The 27268-nt window shown below is 43.3% G+C and overlaps 1 protein-coding gene across 4 annotated transcripts in view; it reads right to left on the reverse strand.

Moving 5' to 3' along the window:
• Window positions 1–2062: 2062 nt before the first annotated feature.
• LOC147725928 (long-chain-fatty-acid--CoA ligase ACSBG2-like) overlaps window positions 2063–27268 on the reverse strand; it is a 437166-nt gene continuing 411960 nt past the window's right edge. For 3 of the 4 annotated variants that reach the window (XM_086960053.1, XM_086960055.1, XM_086960052.1), the window contains 2 exons: window positions 24156–24402; window positions 2063–2555 (listed from right to left, as the gene is read on the reverse strand). In XM_086960053.1, coding sequence (XP_086816179.1) covers window positions 2479–2555; window positions 24156–24402 — 324 coding nt within the window. In that variant the 3' untranslated portion in view covers window positions 2063–2478. The remainder of the gene's footprint in view (window positions 2556–24155; window positions 24403–27268) is intronic. The other variant, XM_086960054.1, reaches the window with a different exon arrangement.

Below are 27268 nucleotides of genomic sequence, written 5' to 3' on the forward strand. Positions count from 1 at the left end.
ACGTCCTTTACCTTGGAGCCGACCTGACAACCATAAAAAAACTCCAGGTTGTTCAGAATGCGGACGCTCGACTACTCCGCAACGTTCCCAGGAGAACATCTGCTTCTCTAGCACTTTGTGACCTTCACTGGCTCAAAATCCCGAGCCGAATTAAATTGAAAGCCCTTTGTCACGTTTTTAACATCAAACAAGTCTCAGCCCCTAAATATCTTCAGGGCCTCATCCAGGCCTACAAGCCAATCCGAACTCTGAGATCTTCAGGGAACGGTGATTTTTCCGTTCCCAGATTTAGGCTAGCAAAAATGAGAGGCCGCTCTTTTGCCCATCTGGGTCCTAAATTTTGGAATACTCTCCCTGTGACCCTGAAGACAGAAACCAATCTTTTTTGTTTCCACAGGGGACTTAAAACTTGGCTCTTTCAGCAGTAAATAGAATCTTCCTATCAGCAAAATCAGCATGCAAGTTCATCTTCTTTAATCTGTCCCTGAGCGCCGGGAAAACCAATGCGGGTAGCTGCGCGCTTTGTAAGTTTAAATAAATAAATAAATAAATAAATAAATAAATAAATGGTATTTGTAGTGCAAGGAACACCACTCTGATTGTAATGAATATCATTAGCTTCACACACACTATCTGTATGTGGATTTGCACCCTGTCTTTATGTGCAATGTCACTGAGGATGTGAACACACTTTTGTCCACACATTATTGCTAAGGGGACATAAAAATCACAATAATAAAATTTTTTTGTTTGTGATTGAAAATCACTATAATCACACACTATCTTTGTGGGGACTTGAGCATCAATATAATCGCTCACTGTCTTAGTGGGAACTTGACATGATTGACTTTACACAATATCTTAGTGGAACTTGAAGATTCCTATAATTGCATTCAATCTTTGTTTGGACATGAACATTATAATCGTCACACATTATTTGTGTGTTGAATAAACATTGTCTTTATACACTATTTCAGAGGGGACATAAAACACAATTGTTTTCACACACCACCTCTATAGGGACTTTGAAGTCATAATTGCACACTTTCTCTATGGGGACTTGAAATTCACTATAATCACACTCTAGCTTTGTAAAGACATGACACTCACTATGATCGCACACTATCTCTGTGGGAACATAAACATCCCTATTATCACACTCTACCTCTGTGGAGACTTTAAAATAATTTTAACAATGTAGTCTCTTTGGAGGGATTTTAACATCTGTATAATTGCACAATCTCTTTGCGGGGACTTGAATATTACTATATTTACACACTATCTATGTGGAGACTAGAACATGTCAATATAAATATGTTATCTCTGGATACAAACATTATTATTTTTACATACTATCTGTGTATGGAATTGAACCCTTATTTATGCACATTTTCAGCGAGGAAGTGCACACATACATACACACACACATACACACACTATCTCTATGGGGACTTAAAAATAATAACAACCACTTATCTCTGTGGCTGCTTGAAATTTCCCATAAACACATGCTATTTTTGTGAGGGCTTGTACATCACTATAATCGCACACTATATTTGTGGGTCCTTGGACATCACTATCGTTATGGGGACATAAACATCACTGTAATCACACTATTTGTGTGTGGATTAAACATTGTCAGAGGGGACATCAACACAACTGTCTTTACATGCTATCTTTTTTGGGAATTAATAATCACATTAAACACACTCTATCTTTCTGAGGACTTGAACATCACTATAATCTCGCACTATCTTTGTGGGGTGATCATCACACGCTATTTCTGTGGTGACTTGAACATCACTATAACTACATACTGTCTCTGTTGGGACTTGAACATCAACATAATCACACGCTATCTTTGCAGTGACTGGAACATCACTATTAACATCACATGGCATTCCTGGGAAAAAGTGGTCTACTAGCTATTTTAACATAAATGTGAGTCACTAAACAAACTCTGTGGTCTAATTGACCACTGCTTTCTTCCATCTGTTATTCCTCTGTGTGTTATGTCCCTCTATCTCCTAAGATTTCGAAAATGAATGAAATAAAATTGAAGTGTAATTTTTCCATACTCATGATATATGGTATTTTCTGACACTTTATTAGAATTATTCATCTCTTGTGTACCACTAGGTTATATGCAGCACTACATATAGGAATATATGATGATGCTATTTCTATATAGTGGTGATAAAATAAACATTTAGCTGTGTTCTTTTCACTGTGTTTAGTCACTAATGATAATTTTGGAGTAGGTCCTCACAAGGTTAAAGGTCAAAAGTTTTCTGCTATTAGTATATTTTGCAAACATTGGGAAAGGATAGTCCCCACAAGGTAGGTATCCACACGTAGCTCCTGGAAAGATAATAACAAATGTAAGCGCATGTGTGTTTGGACACTAAAAACTAAAGCAGAAAACACAATTATCACCACAAATACATTATACATCCCAGTGTCTTCAAGGAGGGGATGTCAAGCTTTGTAGAGTTCATCAATGGATTCCTCATACATTTTCAAGATGAAAGGACGCTTCAGCTTCAAAGTGGGACCTGGAGCAAAGGAAGAGAAAAGTGCATTGAAAAATACAGCAAGTAAACATTTATGTTGGAAGATGGTTTATTAGTAGGGGTAGATAGGTACCTAAAGCTAGAAATAATACCACAATCACACATAAGGTACAGTCAAGTCAGATACTGTTAGAAATTGGGTATATAGTTGGCAGAAGTTTGCACCCTGTCCAGCTAGGGAAATCATCCTAGTCAGGGTAAACTAGATATACACCAAAAGATAACCTGTGCTCCCCTTTGGTATCTTGGCAAAAAACAGGTTTATCTAAAGAGGCAATGTGTAAAGTATTTGTGAAACACACACAATTTCACAATGAAAACACCACAAAAATACTCCACACAGATTTAGACAAATAGAGAATAATGTTATGAGTAAAACAAGATGAACACGACCTAAATCTAACAAGGATAAATCAAAAATAGTGCTTTGAGTCAACAGCGTTATGGGGCTACTTGAGGTAGCACTAGGCAAGGGACAATTCAAAGTTCAAGCTGATCATGATGGATAGTGGGGGTGGACAAGAGAGAGATTCACTGCCTGAGATGAGGAACACCTACTTAAGCATAGAAGGTATAATATTCACCATTACACCCAGACATCTATAATATAACACAGTGTTTCCACAGTGGGCGTAGGCTGAGGTAGAGAAATATTTCACCATGGTAGAGCTTCTTATTGTTTATAGTTTACTTGCAACATTTCTCACTCTGTTGGCAATCATATGCTTTCTAGTTGCATTGCAGATGTTTCATAATAGAGCAGGATAAGTTACAATAAATATTGTAAATTGTTCTTCTGTCTTTTTTGTTTGTTATGAACATGCATGTGTAAGAAAGCAAAAAGTAGGCAATCTGTTGCCATGGTTCTCTTAGGGAACTAGAGTGTTGTGACTTACCTGTCACTCTGGAAAGGTTAGAGGGCAAGTAAAGTGCTATGAGCTAGTTTGGAATAGGGCTCATAGGTGCTGATATAGTATGGTGACTAGGGCCCAGATGTAGGTGGCCAAATACCGGTCGGTAACAGCCGATTTCGGCCGTTACCGACCGGTATTTGGTTTGTGAGATGTAGGGGGCCCTAATTTTACCGATTCTGTACATTTACTGATTCAGTAAATTTACCGAATCGGTAAATCTGGATGTAGGTGGCACTGAAAACAGTACCACAGGCCCTTAAGAATTCGTTATTTACCAGCAAATACTATTTGATGGTAAATAACTAATTCCTGTGTACATGCACATCTGTGCATGTACACATGTGCCATGTGGCACACATACATGCCCTAAGCCAGAATCAGGGGTGCAACAGGGTGTCAAAGTGACATCCTGTCCCCCTTGTCAATTCGGTAATTTTACCGAATCGGTTTTTACCGATTCGGTAATTTCCATTGTTTCCTATGGGCCTCAAGGCCCATAGGAATCAATGGCAATTACCGGATCGGTAATTACCGAATATTCGTTAAATTATTCGGTAAAAATACCTACATAGCATTTACCGATTTGTAAATACCGAATCGGTAAAATTCGGTATTTACGAATTGGTAAATGCCATTTACCTACATGTGGCCCTGAGTCCCTACATACTGATGTTCTGTGGTCATAGGCATAGTCTGTTTTAAAGCAGAATGGCTGCAACATGGTGTCCAATGTTTGGCCTGGTACTTGTAGCAATGGTCTCCCGAGTAGTGCTTGTGTATGTCCGTAATACCCCTTAAACTTACCACAGGAGTCGTCCATGGTGTTGGTGATTAATGCTCCACAGTATTTAAAACACACTAATTCTGTGATTTTTCAAGCTTGAAAGTTTAAAAGGAGAACCCATTTTTGTGTTTCACTTTATTTTCATTTCTGTTTTATTAATGGATGCACCCGCTGTTGTCATTACTGCTAACTCCAGACCTGCTGTCCATGCACATGTAATGCATCATGGACCTACTAATGCAGGCGGTGCCTTTATCTTTGTAGTGAAAGTAAATGATGCTTATCATTTTGATGTATTTTATTCTTGGGTCGATTTTCCAGCTGTGGATTGAAATTCAAACACATTTTACACATATACTCCTCCTGCACCACCTGCACAATATAGAGCATGTGCACTCATGGAAATACCGCTGTCTTTCTGGGAACACAATACCTAATTCCTTGGTGCCTTCCCCCATGTAAAATCACCTGCATGCATGGGTCACTCAGTAATGTTGAGGTGACCTGTCCAGCACTAGCTGAATGCACACCATTCCCGAATATTTGAGCATTTAGGGCCATATGTAACAAGCAAAATAGCGATCGCAAATGGCAAAATTCAAAGAAATTCGGCGTTTGCGATTGCAATTTCGCTCTGTTGTATGTAAGAAGCAAATCTTCTTGCAAAATAAGGAATCGCAAAATTTGCGATTCCTATTTTGCGATTGCATTTAAGGAATCGCAAATTTTGCGATTCCATAAATGCAATGCAAGAAGCATCAAAAAAGTGCAATTTGGCCATAAGGAATCGCAAATTACCACCAACTTCAAGTTGGTGGTAATTTGCGATTTCTTTGAAAAATGCACTTTTTTGCATTTTTCAAAGTGCAATGTGAAGCACATACATGCCCTTAGGGCATGTATGTGCGCTACATGTGCACCCATGCTTATTTCAGGGGTGCAACAGGGTGTCCTTTTGACACCCTTGCACCCTTGAAATTGCATTCTCAATTTGCGATTCGGTAATTGCTAATCGCAAATTGAGATTGTCTTCCCATTCATTCCTATGGGCCTCCAGGCCCATAGGAAAGAATTGGGAGGTATTCCTTAATTGCGAATCGCAATTTGAGGTTCGCAATTAAGGAATATGTAGGATTCACAAAATTCATTCCAAATCCTACATACATAGCATTTTGTGATTCTCAAATAGCGATTTGCAAAAAATCGCTATTTGAGAGTCGCAAATGCTGATTTTGATACATATGGCCCTTAATCCTTTGCAAACAAGAAATTATGGGGGTCATTAGGACTAAGTCCGCCCACCATCCTATCGGTCTTTGGGACCGCCCGCCATAAGGGCGGGGGTCCCGTGGGGGGCATTAGGATGCGCCCTCCACTGTGGCGGGCACATCCTGCATGTTTAGCATTGTGGCGGGCGGGGCTCTCAGCACCGCCCGCCACAATGCTAAACATGAACGAATGCATTTGCATTAACAAAGCAACAGGCACTGCGCGGTGCCTGCCTCTTTGTTAATGCAAATACAGGGGGCACCACAGGTACCCCCCTGTGCACCCCCCACCTATCCTTCACTCCAGGGGTCCGCAGGGAGCCCCCAAAGTGAAGACCGCATGCCTTTCCGTGGGGGCATCGCTGCCACGGAAAGGCATCTATCCTGGGCCATCCTAATATGGCTGGCGGTGTCATATAGACACTGCCACCATGTTAGACCAGTCCGCTGCGGTCACCCCCGCCATACTAATATGATGGGTGGGCATTTAGCTGAGGATGGCGGGTGACTTCCCCCCGCCGGGCCGGCGGTGGCTACTGCCAGCCTGGCGGGGGGAATTTGCCCGCCATCCTAATGGACCCCTATGTGGGGATCTAGTCACATTATATAGTCACTTGGCTCAATAAATGTTGTGCACTTTTTGGCTGTGCCACCAATGCAGCATAGCCTGCTAGAACAAGTCCAGTTGCCTTTAGTGCCAACTATAAATCCTGTAATTATTCATTTAGGTATGCGCAAGGTGCACACTACTTTTGAGAACATTGCATTTTGTATTGCACAAAAAGAAGATCAAATTGAAGCTATTTCCCCTTATGGGTCCTCAAGAGAAGCACAGAATATTAACTATGTGCTTACCACATTGGATGGTTCCCGCAATAGGTGAGTCTCAAACTTGGGACACAGTCTTTGCTGCTGAATATACCATCAGTCACTGCACTCCGTCCATGTTAGTCTTGCTGGGCGGGGTAAAGCAAATACAGAATAAGCACAGGGCAGCTGCTGCCCTGGATTTGGGGATGACCTAATGGAAAGTTTTACTGCGGTCTCCTCAATGATTCTGTCTAACATTAAAGGCAAAGTGCATCTCTGGCTATACGCCAGAGGCTCATAGCGGTTGCAAAAGAAGACCGTGAACGTGAGCTACCTATAATTATTGGTGATGTGTAAACATGCTTAGGATGCAATCATTTGGGAATCAGACCTACTAAACCACGTCTTGGCAAACCTACTACTGTCAAATAAGCCAAGTAAACCCATGAGTTAGATAAACCTTGGGCGGTCTTCTCTCCTGGGCTCCCCTAAGATGCTATAATTTTTGCAATTGCACTAAAATCAAGGCTCCAGACAGGGTTGCTGCCATAATCCGTAAGGAACATCAGTTTACAACCTTAGAGGCTACTTTTCTGCCCTCAACTGACTTTCTTATTTTGAAAACTTCATTCTCCTCAGTTATCTTTTATCTGTGCCCTCTTTTATAGACCTCCTTGTTAAATGCCCACTTTTCCTCAGGCACTGGGCGAGATAATATCTCACCTCGTTATTAATCATGCCAGGATTCTTATAATTGGGGACTTTAATTATTGGCCTAGTGACAATCGGGAGAGCCCCAGTTTTCAAGGAATTTGTCAATCTGTTTTCTGGGAAGAACTATATTTCATATGTGAGGGATGTCACCCATATAAATGGTCAGACTTTAGATCAAGTCTGGACCTTACATTTGAACATTTCCACTCATCTGATAACTCTGTGCGCCTGGCCTGACCATTATCTGATTAGATTCACTGTCCAATGTATTCCTTCACCAAAATCTCAATTAATAGAGAATCAAATGTTCAGAAACTGGAGACGAGCAGACATGGACCATTTCCAGTCACGTCTAATGAGCACATCTCCCTCCACATTAGAAGATTTTCAGACTCAGGCAGAAGGCATTAAATTATGGTTAGACTCGGCCAGCGACTGTGTCGCCCTCCTCAAAAAAACATAGATCATGAGACCTCACTACGCTCAACGGTGGTTCTCGGAAGATCTCAAATCAAAGAAACTTGAACTTAAACAAGCAGAACACCAATGGCGTCGTCATTACCGCCCAGATAAAAAAGCTTCTTATCTAGTCTTGATGAAAGAATATAAAAATGTGATTATTCAAACTAAGGCTAACTATTTTTCTCAAATTTTCTTTAATGCATCAAACAAATCTAAAGAGATTTTTTCCATAGTTGACCAACTCTCAAAACCAGATAGAGTCACGCCAAAACATGTCCCTCCTAAGTCTCTATGTGACTCTTAATTCATATTTTTTAGAGAAAATAGCCATCATCAAGGCTAGTATTTCTTCGGTGGCTTGTGTTATACAGGACCCTAACATTGACTTGAGCCCACATTGCCTCAACCGAATCCCTCTGATTTTGCAGGAGATTTTTTCTGAACTTATTAATTAAGGTCAGCTCTGGCTCCCCCTTTGATTGTTGTCCTCCTCACATTCTTCGAGAAGCTTTTACTACATGCCCAGACCCTCCCCGATCATTTCTGAACAACTCGCTTGAGCATGGCATTATCCCTGATTCTTTTGAAAGGGCAAAAATTATTCCAATACTGAAGAAACTGGGCGCCAATCCATCGGCCCTCAGTAATTACCATCCTATTGCTTTGCTGCCCTATCTGGGAAAAGTTTTAGAGGCTCATGCAGCTAACTGCCTCACCTCTTTTGTTGAATATTTCCAGGTTTTGGATACCCACCAAGCCGGATTTAGACCTGCGCTCTCGACTGAGTCAGTCATTCTTACTGTCATGGATGTGCTCAGAGAGGGGCAGATATAGGCACCACCCAGGCCCTGATTTTCCTGGATCTCTCAGCAGCTTTTGACACAGTCGATCGTGGCATCCTGATCAGCCATCATCAGCCAGGCTAGCTTGAATCCAGTGGCAAAGTGAGCAAGCGACCCACATCTGGGCATACCCAGTCAACTTAGGGCGAACAAAGCGATACCAAAGGGGATGATGGACGGACCGATTGAGCAAATCAAACACTCATCCCCAGTCAACTGATCTGGGTTTAATCCATCATCATTCTTTAGCTCACTCCATCACCCCAGTTCAGACTTGGCTATAAGCAAATCAGTCTGACCCTGTGCCTCATGGGAACAGACCAGCCCAAACTGCCGAGCTGTGTCTTTCCTGGAACGAAACAAGCATCCTGGGACTGTTTCTGGATAATCTGCCATCATCACCCAAGCTAGCTTGAATCCAGTGGCAAAGTGAGCAAGGGACCCACATCTGGGCATACCCTGCCAACTAAGGGCGAACAAACCGATACCAAAGTGGATGATGGACAGAGCGTTTGAGCAAAACAAACACTTACCGTAAGTCAACTGATCTGGGTTTAATCCATCATCATTCTTTAGCTCACTCCACCACCCCAGCTCAGACATGGCCATATGCAAATCTGTCTAACCCTGTGCCTCATGGGAACAGTCCAGCCCGAACTGCCAATCCATGTCTTCCCTGGACTGGAAACAAGCATCCTGGTACCTCTTTCTGGCTAATCAGCCATCATCAGCAAGGCTAGCTTGAATCCAGTGGCAAAGTGAGCAAGGGTCCCACATCTGGGCATACACTGCCAACTTAGGGCGAACAAAGCGATACCAAAGGGGATGATGGACGGAGCATTTGAGCAAATCAAACACTCACCCCTAGTCAACTGATCTGAGTTTAATCCATCATAATTCTTTAGCTCACTCCACCACCCCAGTTTCCACATGGCCATATGCAAATCAGTCTGACCCTGTGCCTCCTGGGAATAGTTCAGCCCGAACTGTCAAGCCATGTCTTCCCTGGACCGGAAACAAGCATCCTGGTACCTCTTTCTGGCTAATCAGCCGTCATCAGCAAGGCTAGCTTGAATCCAGTGTCAAAGTGAGCAAGGGACCCACATCTGGGCTTACCCTGCCAACTTAGGGCGAACAAAGCGATACCAAAGGGGACGATGGACGTAGCGATTGAGAAAATCAAACACTCATCCCCAGCCAACTGATCTGGGTTTAATCCATCTTCATTCTTTAGCTCACTCCACCATCCAAGTTCAGACATGGCCATAAGCAAATCAGTCTGACCCTGTGCCTCATGGGAACAGACCAGCCCGAACTACCGATCAGTGTCTTCCCTGGAACGAAAAAAGCATCCTGGGACCAGTTTCTGGCTAATCAGCCATCATCAGCCAGGCAAGCTTGAATCCAGTGGCAAAGTGAGCAAGGGACCCACGTCTAGGCATACCCTGCCAACTTAGGGCGCACAAAGCGTTACCAAAGGGGATGATGGACAGAGCGTTAGAGCAAATCAAACACTCATCCCCAGTCAACTGATCTGGGTTTAATCCATCACCATTCTTTTGCTCACTCCACCACCCCAGTTCAGACATGGCCATATGCCAATTTGTCTGACCCAGTGCCTCATGGGGACAGTCCAGCCCGAACTGCCAAGCTATGTCTTCCCTTAACCAAAAATAAGCATCCTGGGACCGGTTTCTGGCTGATCAGCAGTCATCAGCCAGGCTAGCTTGAAGCCAGTGGCAAAGTGAGCAAGGGACCCACGTCTGGGCATACCCTGCCAACTTAGGGTGAACAAAGCGATACCAAAGGGGATGATGGACTGAGCGTTTGAGCAAATCAAACACTCACCCCCAGTCAGCTGATCTGGGTTTAATCCATCATCATTCTTTAGCTCACTCAACCACCCCAATTCAGACATGGCCATAAGCAACTCGGTCTGACCCTGTGCCTCATGGGAACACTACAGCCGAAATTGCCAAGCCATGTCTTCCCTGGACCGGAAACAAGCATCCTGGGACCAGTTTCTGGATAATCAGTGGTCATCAGCCAGGCTAGCTTGAATCCAGTGGCAAAATGAGCAAGGGACCCACGTCTGGGCATACCCTGCCAACTTAGGGCGAACAAAGAGATACCAAAGGGGATGATGGACGGAGCGTTTGAGGAAATCTAACACTCACCCCCAGTCAACTGATCTGGGTTTAATCCATCATCATTCTTTAGCTCACTCCACCACCCTAGTTCAGACATGGCAATATGCAAATCAGTCTTTCCCTGTGCCTCATGGGAACAGTCCAGCCCGAACTGCCAAGCCATGTGTTCACCGACCTGGAAACAAGCATCCTGGGACCGGTGTCATAAAGGCCAGCATTCTTAATGCTAAAGTCGTCCCTCCTAGATCAATGCAATGGGCAACATACTTTACAGCAGTTGATGCAGACTTTGTCTTTGACCTGTCTTTACAAACACAAGAATTCGTGCAGTATAAGCATAGTGCCCAATTTAGTCTCACTTATTGAACAGTATAAACAGATTCTTTACACTGATGGTTCAGCTCAGCTTGCTATAAGCTTTAAACAGCAGTACTCTGTGGCATGTGCCACCTTTGCTGGTGTGATCTTGGATGAAAAATTTCAACCACAAATAGGTTTACGATTCGCTATTTGGAAGGGGCGTATTTAGGGCATCCCTTCCAAATAGTGAATCCTAACTGTATGCATGAATGTTTTGTGACCTTGAATGAGGCCGCAAAATATTCGGATTTTACCACCTACTCCAAGTAGGTGTTAACACATTTGCAAATGGCAAGGGGTCCCTATGGGACCACTTCCTCAGTGTGAATGTTAGTAAAATAATTTTTTTAAGGCAGGCTGTGGTCCCACTGCCTGCTCTTAAAAATATTTAACGCATCCCATTTTCCTTTAAGGAAAACAGGCTGCATTTAAAAAAAACAAAGAATTGCTTAATTTAAAAGCAATCACAGGCATGGTGGTCTGCTGAGCGCAGCATTGGATTTCAGATGAGTAATGTTTCCCTTCCCACTACAGTCTGTGCATCAGTAGGAAATGCATTGGACTTTGGAAGGGAAAAATTTACTTCTCCCACTCCAGTCTGTGCAACAGTAGGTTAAGTGTTGGACTTCAGAGATGTTAAGTTTACTATCTGCATTACAGTCTGTGCAACAGTAGGTAAAGTATTGGAATTTGGAGGGGTAACAGTTACTATTCACTCGCTATAGTATGTGGAAAAGTAGGGAATGTATTGGATTTCGGAAGTTTAACATTGACTATTCCAACTCCAGTCTGTACAGTAGGGTAAAATGTTTAGGCTATGGAGGAACTAAACATATTATTCCCACTAGAGTCTGTGCAACAGTAGGAAAAGAGTTGGACTTTGGAGTGGAACATTTAATATTCTCACTCCAGTCTGTGCATTATCTAGGAAAATATTGGACTTTGGACGGGTAAAATATTATGATTCCTACTCCAGTCTGTGGAACAGTAGGTAAAGAGTTGAACTTTTACATTTACTATTCCTACTTCAGTCTGTGCAACAGCAGGGAATGTTTTGAACTTCATAGAAATGAAATATACTATTCCCTCTCCAGTCTGTGCAAAAATGCAATAAGCATTGAACTCCAAAGGGATAATATTTACTATGTCCACTCCATTATATGCAACAGTAGGGGAGTGTTGGACCTCAGATTGGTTGGACTTTGGTGGGTAACACTGGCTATTCCCACTTTAGAGTCTGTAAAAAAGTAGGGAAAGCATCGGACTTCGAAGGGGTAACATTTACTATTGCACCTCCAGTCTGTGCAACAGTAGAGAAAGCATTGGACTTTGGAGGGGTAACACTTAGTCCTCCCTCTTTATAGTCTGTGCAAAAGTAGAGAAAGCATTGGACTCCAGGGGTAACATTTACTTTTCTAACTTTTGTCTGTGAAAGAGTAGGGCAAGAGTTGGACTTCGGAGGGGTATCATCTACAGTTCCCACTCCAGTCTGTGCAACAGCAGGGAAAGCGCTTGACTTCAGAAGGGCAAATATACTGTTCTCTGATTCATATGTGCAACAACAGGAAAAGCATTGGACTCTGGAGGGGTAAGACTTGATATTACAACTCAAGTCTGTACAACATTAGAGAAACAGTTGAACTTCGGAGGGGTTACAATTACTAATACCACTCCAGTCTGTGCAACAGCAGGGTAAATGTTGGCCTCAGAGAAGTTACATTTTCTATTCCCACTCCAGTCTGTGCAACAGTAGTGAAAGCATTGGACTTGGGAGGGGTTATATTTACTATTCCCACTCTATTCTCTGCAACAGTAGAGAAGGAGTTGGACTTCGGATGTGCTACATTTACTATTCCCATTCCAGTCTGTGCAACAGTAGGGAAAGTTTTGGACTTCAGAGAAGTTTTACTTACTGTTCCCATTCAAGTCGGTGTAATAATAGGAAACATATTTGAATTCGGAGGGGTAACATTATTTACTATTCCCACTCTATTCTGTTCAACAGTGGGGAAAGCGTTGGACTTCGGAGGGGAAGAATGTACTACTTCCACTCCAGTCTTTGCAACAGTAGGAAAATCGTTGGACTTTGGAGGGCTGAATGAATGAATGAATGAATGAGTGAGGAGTATTTACAAAGCGCACAGCTACTCAGACAGTGTGTCCCGGCGCTACTGAACCTCAAAACTAGTCTGCTGCTGTCCCTAATAAGCTGGGGAATCTTAGGCTAAGTGTCGGAAGAGCCAGGTTTTAAGCATCTTCCTAAAGGTGAGTAAGTCCGTCAACTCTCTGAGTATAAATGGCAGGAGGTTCCAGGTGCGAGCGACCTGCATTTGAAAAGAGCAATCTCCTGTACGGGTGCAGCATATCTTAGGGACAATAGCCAGATGCAAAGATGATGACTTCAAAGTTCTGCGGGGGCAGAGTGTGTGACTCTCCTTCTGAGGTAATGTCTGCCTGTGCCGAGGAGTGCCTTAAAGGCCAGAACCAAGGCCTTAAAGCAAATATTTTTCCTCATGGGTAGCCAGTGCAACGCTTTCAGGTTAGGTGAGATCTGGGTTCGGGGTTTAAGCAGGAGGACCGCCCAGGCGGCCGCATTCTGTACCACCAGCAATCTATTTAGTAGGTATTCCGCGCGGCTTAAGTATAGGACATTGACATAGTCCAATCTGGAAACAATAAGGGCTTGGTCAACGGTCTTCTGTGGTCAATAGGCGGGAGGGGAAGAAATGTTCTGAGCATCCACAGGAGACCAAAACAGGAACCTGGGACTGACTGGTGCTGAGCTTTCATTGACACAGTGTCATCCATCTTGACACCCAGTTTCTTGACCTTTCGGACAACATTTACTATTCCCACTTCAGTATGTGCAACATTAAGGAAAGTGTTGGACTACTAAGGGATTCCATGTACCATTTCCACTCCTGTCTGTGCAGAAGTGGTGAAAGCGTTGGACTTCAGAGGGCTTACAATGACTATTCCCTCTCCTTTCTTTGCAACAGTAAGGAAAATGTTAGATTTCAGAGGGGTAAGATTTTCATTCCCACTCCAGTCTGTGCATTATCAGAGAAAGAATTGGACTTCAGAGGGGTTACGTTTACTATTACGAGTCCAATCTGTACAACAGTAGGAAATGTGTTGCACTTTAGAAGGGTTACATGTACTATTCCTACTCCAATCTGTGCAGCAGTAAAGAAATTGTTTGACTATGCCCACTCCAGTCTGTGCAACAGGAGGGAAAGGGGTGGACTTTGAAAGGGTATAATTAACCCCAAAAAATTACATTTACAAAAATAAAACAAACAACCTGATTATAATCAATTTAATAATCATCAATTTAGAAAACTGGCATTTATTCATTAGATAATTAACTTACCACACTATACCCCCACAAAACTGGTAGTCGACATTTAAAATATAAATAAAATGAATAACTATAGCACAACTAACACATTTAATAAATAATTAAATATGAAATAATAGATCAATAATTAATTATTAACTAATTAATTACTAAATGCCTTCTCACCATATACCCCTAGAAACCCAGGAGCCTAAACCTAATATATAAATAATGAAACCACAATGTACATAGTTGATATTCAATTAAAATATAATAATCAATGATTGATTAATAGGTAATCAATTGGTACTTAATAATGAGAAATATGATTTTTGCACAATTTATGTATATATATATATATGTATATATATTCACTGAAAAAACCATTGGTTATAGACCATATATAGTTAGGAATTAGCATTTACAAAACCTTGAAAATTCACTGAAAAAACCATGGGTTATAGACCATATATAGTTAGGAATTAGCATTTACAAAACCTTATTTTACTCACACAAAACCATTGAAATTTCATATATAGTTAGTTGCACTAACTATATATCGCGCACCCGCAATCCACTGCTGATCATGTCACATATTACATCATTCATGACATCATTCATGACATGATCAGTGACATCACTGATGACATCACTGATGACATCACTGATGACATCTCAAATGAAATCACTGATGACATCACTGATGACATCTCAAATGACATCACTGATGACATCACTGATGACAACATCCAGTGACTGTATGTTTCTGAAAAGTCAAAATATGTCTTACATATTGAAGAATGAGTGGATGTATAAGTGTCTGGATGAAGGATTTAGTAGGTGCATGACTGACTGTATGAGTGAGTGATTAAATGTGTCTCACTGAGTGCATGGGTTAGTGACTAAACTGTCTTAATTTGTGCATCATTATATCTGTTGTTCTGTAAACTGCTGCATGTGTTGATCAGTAGCTTTATGATTAAGTATATGGGTTATTGATTCATTGCCCAAGTATTTGTATGGGAGAGTGAGTGTGTGTGGGGGTGGCTGTGAGGTGTGTGACTATGTGCATAGATGTGTGAGCAGTTGATTCACTAGATGTATGGGTTAAAAAGTGCATGTGTAAACAGCTGTATGGGCGGTTGACTGTGTGCATTAGTGTATTAGTGAGTGAATGGATATCTCAGTGCTACATGTCAAAGTAAGTACATATGTAAAACACAGTACGTGTGAGAGTTGACATATATAAATAACTGTGCATAAGAGCCAGTGAATGTGTGAGTGGCTGTATGGATCATTGTGAACTTGTATCAGGGATTGTATAGCAGAGTAAATATGTGTTAGTATATGTTTGAATAAGTAAGGTGTGTATAACTGTATAGAAATGGAAGTGTGATTGATTCTTTGCATGACTGACTAGGTGTGTGAGTAACTCCATGGATGAGTGACAGTCTGTGAGTGTCTGTTTACTTTGAGTGTATCTAAGATTATATTAGAGTCTGAAGAGGTTCACCGTATTATCACATGAATGATGTCATCAGTGATGTGATCAGTAATGTCAAATGAGATGTCATCAGTGATGTCATCAGTGATGTCATCAGTGATGTCATCAGTGATGTCATTTGAGATGTCATCAGTGATGTCATCAGTGATGTCATTTGAGATGTCATCAGTGATGTCATCAGTGATGTCACTGATCATGTCATGAATGATGTAATATGTGACATGATCAGCAGTGGATTGCGGGTGCGCGATATATAGTTAGTGCAACTAACTATATATGAAATTTCAATGGTTTTGTGTGAGTAAAATAAGGTTTTGTAAATGCTAATTCCTAACTATATATGGTCTATAACCCATGGTTTTTTCAGTGAATTTTCAAGGTTTAGTAAATGCTAATTCCTAACTATATATGGTCTATAACAAATGGTTTTTCAGTGAATTTCAATGGTTTTTTAATAGCAAATATCAAAAGCTTTAAAATGTCAAGTACGTGGTAGGTAAAAACATTTTCGTGTTTATGCACGCTGATGTGCTTTGAACGCTGCCCCCCCCCTCCTCTTTTCTTTTAGGAGTATTCTCTCTTTGCAGATAGTGAAGGGTAGGTAACGCAGGCCTTTGTCCCCGTTGTAATCCGTCGTGCCTGCTTCCCTCTCCATTTGATTGATTGTTATCCTAGCATTTATTGTTTTGGAATTGGTTCTCTTTGGTTCATTCTCTATTTACAAACAAGCACAGAGTCGCAATACTCTGTTTAGTCTTTGCAGATAGTGAAAAATCGTTAAAAAAACAAAAGGAATCAAGCAAAATCAGTAGGCCACTAATGGGATCTCTTTTTGACCTCCCTAAAATAGAAACATTAGGAACAACCCCTCATAAGAAATACGAAACTAGTGAGAGGAACTGAGCTCGACACCATGATGGCTGCAAGACAGCTCGGCTCCGCCGCCCACCCCACCCAAAATAACGACAAACCGTATGCAAATATTATAAATATATACAACACACCAGCAAAGTAACAGGGTAAAACGTTTTATTAAATAACTATTTACATGGCAGCCTGCTGCAACATCGATCCAAATGCATGCCGCCATTCCCGGGATTTCTCCTACCCCCTCCTCAAGTCTTGTTGCCCTGATGTGGCCTAAGATCGCCCCCGACACAGGCGGCCGGCTCCCGGGGTCAGGCGGAACTTTTTGCCTTTTAGTGACTTTTCCATTCTGGACCTTGTCCCAATATCCGTTTGACCTGAAGACACGTCCTGCGGTGCCGTATTCCGACCATCACATATTCCTGCGCCAGGAGATGGCGTGGGGTGCACTAGAAGGGAGAGGCGGCGCGAACGAGCCTCCCCCACCTCCCCAGGTGGAGGTTTCTCAGCTACACCCCAGCGATTCACGCAACCAGCTGACTTGTGCCCGCTCTTCCGGAACAGTGCCTCCCTCGGCCAGCTGAATTGCGCCTGCTCCACACCTTGTCCCACAATCCGTTTGACCTGAAGACACGTCCTGCGGTGCCCTGGTCCGACCATCACATATACCTGCGCCACGAGACGGTGTGGGGTGCACTAGAAGGGAGAGGCGGCGCGAACGAGCCTCCCCCACCTCCCCAGATGGAGGTTTCTCAGCTACACCCCAGCGCTTCACTCGACCAGCTGACTTGCACCCGATCTTGCGACACAGTGCCTCGCTCGGCCAGCTGAATTGCGCCTGCTCTTGCTATTACAACGTCTCACCCGCCATCCAACGGAATTACAACCAATCTTGCGGTACAGCGACAGGCGGCTGCTACGGAGCTCACGAAATGGCGGTCGGCTCCACAGACTTGGGTCTGGCCTGCAAGGATGGCTCTGGGCAACCGTGGAACTCGGACGCTTGACTGCTAGGGCATGGGCCCCATTCCCAAAAGAGTCCCCTCAGCCTTGAAGATTCTACAACAGTCACCGGGACCCCCGACTCCCGCAGACTTCCGGTGGGGAGCGACTGCCATGATTGCTCGCGGAATGGCCACGACGTAGCCACGGGGTGCTCTCATGCTGACGCCAGCTTCAATCTGAAACATCCAGAAACACTGTAGACTACCAATTCGATGAATTCCGGTGGAGCCTCAACGTGACCCGGTAGAGAAGAACTTGCCCTCCCCTCTTTGACTGAAGGTTCTTGTTGCCTGTCCCTTCTGTTGTAATTTAACAGAACTTTTTTGGACTGCTGAAAGGGGTTCTGTTCCGACCGCTGGTTGGTGGAGACATTTTGACTATATTCTGGACCTGCGTTGTCGCGTAATGCGTCATATGACGTGCCGCGTTAGCGCACCCGGAAGTGCTCCGGTGCGCGAGGCGCAGCTTCCCGGAAGCGATCCAGGACGCGGCGCGCAGCGCGTAACGTAAGCATAACAGGTCATGTGACTTGTTAATAAAACTTTTCATTGGTTCATTTTACTTTTGTTTTTCTAATGATGGAAGGCTTGGTCATATGACCTAAAAATAACACTTTTCATTGGTTTAGAACATTTTTTTTCCCAAATGATGAAAGCCCCACCTTTTTTTTTCTCACTCTGACTTGTAAAGCAAAGGACCCAGATGCATTTACAGTTTATCACTAACAATGTTCCAGGCTAATGTATTTTCCCAGGAAATTTACAACTGTCCTGCAAGTAAAATATTCCTATTTCGAGAAAAAGGGCGTTTCTTCGTCCCATGAGGGAGCCGTTGAACAAAAGAGGCTCGACCTGCTGTCTTAGTCGCTGATAGGCATGAATATCGGATTCTTATCGATCACTTTATGTTGCAGGAGTGGAAAACACAACAGCCCTTGACCATTTATCTTTACTGCTTTCCTGCGTATTATACCTTTTAACAGTCATGTAATCGGGCTGCTTTATTTCACTTGCCTTTTACTGATTCGAAAACAGTGGCTATTATTCAAAACTTTACCAATCTAGGTACTACTACCATGTTTTGTTTTAAAAACCTTTATTGTGAAAATGTCAGTATACAAATACGGGCCTATAACCACGTGGGCCGGCCACGGAGCAAACTGTAATTGTATATGATGAGGGGACATTTACACTGTAGAAGAACGTAACGGGCGGGCCATTAGGTTGCAAGAACTAAGGTGTCTAACAGTTGCGGAATCGGTGGACGTACATTTTATAATTAAAGTACGACAGGGCCAGTTACAATAAAATTATCTAGATATACATTTGCGGGCAAGTACCATGGGTGACGTTAATTCGAACTTTCAATAGTACAGTAATCAATAACACATCAGAACTTAATATCAATAGGGATATCCAAATGTTCAATCAGTACCCGTCCCCGCCCGCCATGTGCTTCAAACCTGCATACGTATCTCGTGATATCAAGGCTGGACAACCAGTACACAACAAGGAGTTACGAGTCCCATTTATACCGGCGCTATTTTGGGCAAGGCCGGGCAGGTCCAGGATATAGTCAAAATGTCTCCACCAACCAGCGGTCGGACCAGAACCCCTTTCGGCAGTCAAACAGGGTTCCGTTAAATGACAACAGAAGAGATAGGCAACAAGAACCATCAGTCAAATGAGGGGACGCTTTCGGGAATGGGGCCCATGCCCTAGCAGGCAAGCGTCCGAGTTCCAAGGTGTCCCAGGACCATTTTAGTGGACCAGGCCCAAATCCAAAGAGCCGGCCGCCATTTTGAGAGTCCTGTTGCAGCCGCCTATCGCTGCACCGCAAGAGTAAGTGCAATTCAGCTGGATGGTGGGCGAGACCCTGTAGCCGCAAGAGCGGGCGCAACTCAGCTGGAATGCGGGTGAGGCACTGTGCCGCAAGAGCGGGCGCAATTCAGCTGGATGGTGGGTGAGGCACTGTGCCGCAAGAGCGGGCGAAACTCAGCGGATGGAGGGTGAGGCACTGTGCCGCAAGAGCGGGCGGAACTCAGCTGGATGGCGGGTGAGGCACTGTGCCGCAAGAGCGGGCGAAACTCAGCTGAATGGCGGGTGAGGCACTGTAGCCGCAAGTGCGGGCGCAACTCAGCTGGATAGCGAGTGAAACGCCAAGGGACGCCCCACTGCAGCTGTGGAGCCTCCAACTGGGGAGGCGGGAGAGGCCCGTTCGCGCCGCCTCCCCCCCCGGGGCACCCCACGCCGTCTTTCGGCGCAGCATTGTAGGATGGCCAGACCAGTGCAGAAACTTGCTGGACACCACCTCAGTGCCATCCGGATCTCGGCGCGTTATGCTGCCTTCGGCCTATTCGCACATCGGTCCGCTACTGACGCCGCCTCACAGGCCAATGGATTTTGTAGGCTTTTTATAGCCCAAAGCCGCATAACAGGTCATGTGACTTGTTTATAAAACTTTTCATTGGTTCATTTTACTTTTGGTTTCCTAATGATGGAAGGCTTGATCATATGACCTAAAAATAACACTTTTCATTGGATTGGAACATTTTTTTTTCCCAAATGATGAAAGCCCCACCTTTTTTTTTCTCACTCGGCAGTCCAAAAAGGTTCCGTTAGATGACAACAAATGGGACAGGCAACAAGAAGCATCAGTCAAAAGAAGGGAGGGCAAGTTCTTCCCTACCGGGTCACGTAAGGGCTCAACCGGAAGTCATCGAATTGGTAGTCTACAGTGTTTCTGGATGTTTCAGACTGAAGCTGGCGTCAGCATGAGAGCACCACCATCTCGTGGCTCCGTCGCGGCCATTCCGCAAGCAATCATGGCAGCCGCTCCCCACCGGAAGCCTGCGGGAGTCGGGGGCCCCGATGACTTTTCTTGAATCTTCAAGGCTGAGGGGACGCTTTCGGGAATGGGGCCCATGCCCTAGCAGGCAAATGTCCGAGTTCAAATGTGTCCCAGGGCCATTTTAGTGGACCAGGCCCAAATCCAAAGAGCCGGCCGCCATTTTGAGAGTCCTGTGTCAGCCGCCTATCGCTGCACCGCAAGAGCGGGCGCAATTCAGCTGGATGCCGACTGAAACGCCAAGGGGCGCCTCCACCTGGGGAGGCGGGGGAGGCCCGTTCGCGCCGCCTCCCCCCCGGGGCGCCCCACGCCATTTTTCGGCGCAGCATTGTAGGATGGTCAGACCAGTGCGGCAACTTGCTGGACACCACCTGGGTGCCGTCCGGATCTCGGCGCGTTGTGCTGCTTTTAGCCTATTCGCACAACGGTCCGCTACTGACGCCACCTCACAGGCCGACGGATTTTGTAGGCTTTTTATAACCCAAAGCCGACTAAAAGACAGACCAAAGCAGCCCATTGTTGCTACTCCGGGGAAGGAGGGGCAAGGACAGTATCAAGCGGACGGTGAATGCTTTGAGATGGATGTTGCAGCAGGCTGCCATGTAAATAGTTGTTTAACATGTTTTTTTTTAACGTGTTTACTTTGTTGGAGCGTTGTATATATTTATAAGTTATTAAAGTGTTATAATCCTACTACTTTGTTAGAGTGCTATATATTTTTAATGTGACACATAATTGTAAAGACTTTGATGTACAAAAAGGCATCCCTAGAATCTTCCGCTTCAGGCTCGGTCCCACACACCCTTACAGTGAGAATCCCCTTCCCAATCACAATACAGGATCGTTATCAGATAGTAGGAACGCGTGTGGTGTGACGGATCTCATGGGGTGGGGGCCTTGATCTACTGTAACTCCTTTGAAGAGGGGTGATTCTTTACAGTTGGGGCCATAAACTACATCCGCAGGGCTAGGTGATAGCCTGGGACCGGCCTGGACAATCGGACACAGAGGAAGAGGAGTGTCAGAGGGTGCGGTAGTGAATAGGTTGAAAGGGAGGTGTCGGGCGGGCACAGGGTGTGATTCTCAGGGAAGAGCAGCGCAGATGGGGGGAGGTTTTTGGCCCATGCATGAGAGAGAGAGCTGGGGTGACCAGTGCGTGGGGGAGATGCTTGCAAGGGTGGGGAGCCATGCTGAGGATCGGCGGCGTGCAGAGAGTGGGTCTGGTCAAGGCATCTAAAATGGCTGCCGTGCACGACAAAAGTGTGGCATTTGAAAAAAGGCAAGCTGGCGCAGACAATGTTTATCAATACAGATTAATTTATAACAATTATTTTTAACAATATATTTACTCGCAGTGACAAAATGGCGGTCAACACTTCCTGATTTCCTTCGAATCGAACGTTAACAGACGTCACGCATCAACAAAAAAAAATCCGCTCACGCGCAGCCGCTGGAAGACATGTATCAACATATATGAGCATCCTCAGACACCCTCAGAAAACATAGGGGGTCAGGATACGTCTCCCGTACCCCCTTATACCCATTTCCCACATTGTTTTTCCTCCATCTTGTAATTCAATTAAAACGAAACACAAAATGGCGAATTCCCGTTTCGCTACCGGTTTGCGACCCGGTTCGCGAACCGGGAAGCGCTTCTACCGCGAAAAATCAATTTTTTTTTATTTGCCCCACGAGACCCTTTAATAACTCCAACATCATTCCTAGGGGGTCAAGAGGGGTCTACCTTGCCCCCTTTCATTAAATTCCCCCTTCGTCGTTCTCCTCCTCTTGTCTCTCGATCCTACCGAGAGACAAGATGGCGGCCGTTCCGGACTGTTTAGAATGTTGACAGACACCGGAGAGCCAATCAGCTTCGCTTCACAAAGTTCCGTTACGCGAAAAGTACGCGAACCGGAGCGCTACCCGGGACGCTGTCACAGATATATCTGTTTTTTAAAACGTTAATTTCTCAAAATCCACTGGAGCACATATATTGAGACCTAGCAAAGGCACATCGGGCTAACAGTCCCTACAATTTTGGCAAGTTTCGTGCAAATCCATTCAGCCGTTCGAGCTAAAAGTGAGGCCAACCGCCCTATGGAAAAATGAATCGGAAAAACGCGTTTTGGGACCCCCCTTTTTTCTCGGCCCCCCCAAATTTTCAGGGGCTGCTTAGAAACAAAATGTGCCATTTTCCTGAAAATTTCAGCCGATTCCGTCTACAAACGCCAAAGTTATTAGACATAGAATTTTCAAAAGTCCCATACAGAAAAAATCCTAACTATATATACCTACTGGCGACTGCCAGTAGGTAATATATATATATATATATATATATATATATATATATATATATATATATATATATATATATATATATATATATATATATATATATATATATATATATATATATATATATATAATAACAATTTAAATAATTATTAAATATTTGCTAAATAATGATTCATAACTTAACTTTCCCCATACCACTGCAAACGCAGCAGTCAGCATATAATATGTAACTAAAAATGTATACTTATTACACCATTTACATATTTAATAATACATTAATTAATTATTAATTATTTTTTAATTTATTTTAGTTAATTAACTTTCCACTCTACATCCCTTAAAACCTAGTAACCTGCTATGACAATACAAATTACTAATAGCTATAAAATGTAAAATGATAAGTAGCTCATAATTAAAAACTAAATTTAAAAACAACATTAACAATTGTACAGACAATAATAATGCATGCAATTATTATGTGAACTAAAACAAATAAATATAATTTAAAAACATATTTTTTACAACTATAATATTGAACACAATATTAACAATGGTATTCTTGAACACAATATTACATACCTGAAATGAAAAAAATGTTGTATCATGATAGTTTGTTTCTGATATTTCTGTAACTCAGTAGTTAAAACTCTAAGGGGCTGATTCAGATGTCAGTCAGAAACTCTCGGACAGCTAGTCGGAAGCTTTCTGACCGACACGGTCAGTTGCGGTCTGACCGCCCGATTGAGATGTTGGCAGTCAGAATGTAAACATGCTGGTCATTCCAACTCGGTTCTGACTGGCTCTCGGTTTCTCCCAGCTGGTCGGAACGGCACTGTAAACCCCTATGGCCGGCGCTTCCGCTGGTGGGATTACGATTTTGGTTTCCCACAGCCTTTCTGTGCCAGCCTTTCTGATACAGAAAGGCTGTCAAAAAGCGACTTTGGTGGCCCCTATCACGACCCCCATGCTTCTGTGGTCTACGGTTGGTGGTTGAAGGGGCACCTAGGGTACCCCCTGTAAAACTCTGCACTGTACAGTGTTTCACACACACACACACACACACACACATTTCTCAATAAGAGCCTGTATTATGGCTGGTTTACGGGAGTGGCACAAGCGCCATACAGAAAAGTGAGTGTGCGATCGAACAGTGTTCAGTCGTATCGAAATCGGGTGGTCAGAACCGCAGACTGGAGGTCGGTCGAGCCCGAGTATGAGACGGTGTCGGTCAGAGGCAACTCCGACCAACATCGTAATAAGACCTTAAATTTTGTCCAAACACCAAAGATATTTTTAGGCATCAGGGGAAAAACATTTGTAGCCAATCTAAAAGTGGGATGTTGTCCACTCGCATAAAGTGATTACTGCCTCCAACAAACACTGGGACTCATGAGGGCTAGTAGTCTGCTTGCACACTTACCAAGCTCTCCTCCAGCTATGGAGAAGTCCCTTTTTAGGATGATCCATTTCTGTATCTTCTGAGCATTGGAGGCAGCCTTTTGGTTTACCCGCTGTATCGCCTTATGGATTGCATTATAGATGGCTGGGTCTTTGGACCTCACTACCTCCGATACGCGTTTTGCACCACTGCCCAGCTGTTGGCAGAACTGAATCACCTCTTCAGTTAGATAATCCTGGGGTTTTCCAGTTGCTGCATCCATTGTGCACTGAAAACGAATAAAAAAAGGCTGGAGAGAGGCATGTCAAAATATAACACAGAAAATGGACATCACAAGCTCGAGGCTGAAAAAAGGCATAAGAAAAATTCTGAAATATTGAGCAGAAGGAACATTATAGGCCTGATTATGATGCTGGGCGGACAAATGTCCAACAGCCATTGTTGCAGTTAAGGGACCTTTTCACAGGTATTCGGTGGTCCCAACTACCAAATCAGGATCCAACTGCCATGAAAGCAGTCAGAAACATGCCTCTTTGCATTGAGGCTTGTGCTGTAGCCCGAAAAAGGGCTGAGGCACAAGCCCCAATGCCAAAAGGCATGTTTTAACCATTCCTGAACCCTGTGGCAGGCACCATGCGCTGCCTGCAACATGATGCAGGAATGTTTAGGGGGTGCCACAGGTGCCCCACAGGGCACATAGCGGAGGGTGGCACCCTGAAGGGGCCACAATAAAGCCTTTCTGCCAGCCTTTTTACGTCAGACAAAACGACATGAAATGGCTGGCCAAAAGGTGGATCATAATCCTCAAGGGGGTGCCTGAAAAGGCACCACCTGCATTGTTGGGAATGCAATCTGACTGACTGTCCGACAGGGTCTTTAAGCCCACTGGAAGCTGTTGGTCAGTCCCTAGAGCAAAACTGTCCAACCCACTACATTGTACTGTGGCATCTGACCGCGGATATAGATATTGGTGAGACCGACACCAATGGCATGTCGTGTCTGTCCCACCAACATCGTAATCAGGCCCTATGTCTTGAAATGCAGCCAGGGCCACTGGTATTATACTGCAGTACCCAGCAGGATTAGGCAGGGATGGCCGAATGGGGCTCAAGGGAGCCAGTTGGTTATGGTCAAATAAAAGAAAGCATTGTGCCATTATTATCTACTTACTATGGTTTTTTAAACATAAAATGTGTTGCATAAACATTGTACAGTTTTACCCATTGGCAATGACCACTGAAAAATGTCTTTGTAGACAAATATTCTCTACAATGTTTTTTGATGTCATCAGACCATGTCATGAGTGATGGAATATGTAATGAGTGATAGAATATGGAAGGCCATAAGCAGTACATGGCAAGGGTGAGAGTCATAGTTTCTTCTGTTAACCATTACTGGCGTGTTTCAGTGTTATCTGTCAGTTTAACATGCTAGGTTTATACTGTTATTTTCACTTACCTATAATGTTACTTTAACCTTGTTTTGTCAGTGAATTTTTAAGGTTATGGTTTAAACCGCTTGACCGCTGCGCGAATTCTGCAGCGTTGCTGGCGGAATAATGAGTGGGCGTCCGAAGCATGGAACGGGTTAAATAAATGAAAGATATTATTGCTATAACTAATTATAACGTCACTGTTGAATCTTGCCCTCTCTTCAGGAACATCCCCAATCATTTGACTTGTTACCTCCACTTTTTGCTAGTGTTTTTGTTGGTGGTAGGACTCTGTGAACGTTTACCTCAGTGCTAAAATGCTTGTGCATTCTCTCCAAAAATATGGTTTGATTGGCTCACACCCGATTGGCATATTTAACTAGCATTTAAGTCCCTGGTAGAGTGATATACCATACTCTTAAAGCCTATAAGTTAAATGATACCATTGGGCCTGCTGCACTCATTGTGCAGCCCACTTAAGTAGCACTCCAGGACATGCTCCATCCCTGCCATTGCTGTCTGAATGCAGTTCTAAACTACTGGTTCAATTTGGCAGTTAATCCCCCTTGTCAATCCTTAAACTCCCCTTTTATTACATATAAGGCACCCCTAAGCTACGCCCCAGGTAACCCATAGGGCAAGGTGCTGTGTAATTAAAAGGTTGAACATTTAAATTTTACATGTTCTGGTAGTGACACACCTACTCCTCATTACTTGTAATAAGCTGTAATTCCTAATTGGCAGCAGGTAGCTATGTTGTCATTGTTATTTAGGAAATTGTAACGATAAACCCTCTTTGATGGTAAATTCAGGTTTTACAAAACAGTTTGGAAAAGGCCACTTTTAGAAAGTTGTCATTGTTATACCCTTATCCCTTTGTGCCTGCAGTCAGTCTTTTTTCACATGACTAGGTGTAGCTGACAGATTTTGTGAATTCCTAACAAACAATTTCACAATAGAGGGATTAGTTGTGCCTCAATGGGTCATCTACTGACAAGATGGGGGGTGGAGTTGAGTACAGCCCCACTTACAACTGTATAGCCTGTGCTCTGCCTTCACACAAAGGGCCTAATGACCCTACATTGATATAATGACTCAGGAGAACTGCAGTTATTTTTTCATCGACCCCCATGATCCTTAAACCAAGAGGCTTGATAGTGCCCCTCTCTCATTCACTGACTCTACCAAGATACAACAACTATATCCAAAGTTCCTTGGAGGGCATTCTCAGAGGCAGAGAAGAGAATAATACATAACTGGCTCCTGCTGGATTGGTGTCAGTACAACGCGATGTTTTACAACGCGTTCCGTTACAACGCGATTTTTACATCGCAAATACCATTACAATGCATGCCATTACAACGCATGGCATTACATAGCAGATGGTATTACAACGCATACCATTACATCGTAAGTATTGGTAAGTATATCTTTTTTTTAAAAAATGTAATAAAGTTAATTAAATTAATTTAAAATAATAAAAATAATATAACATTATTAAAACAATAATTAATTTAATTATAGTAATTTAAAATAATATAATTAATGATATATAAAAAATTTATAAATAGAAAATAATATAATGTAATTAATTACAATAAATATAACTATAATTTAATTAAGTTATAAATAATACATAATATAATTATAATTAATAAAATTAAAAGACTTTAATTAATTAAACATTTTTAAATAATATAAT

This window comes from Lissotriton vulgaris, chromosome 3_1 (assembly GCF_964263255.1).
Source record: "Lissotriton vulgaris chromosome 3_1, aLisVul1.2, whole genome shotgun sequence".
Lineage (NCBI taxonomy): Eukaryota > Metazoa > Chordata > Amphibia > Caudata > Salamandridae > Lissotriton > Lissotriton vulgaris.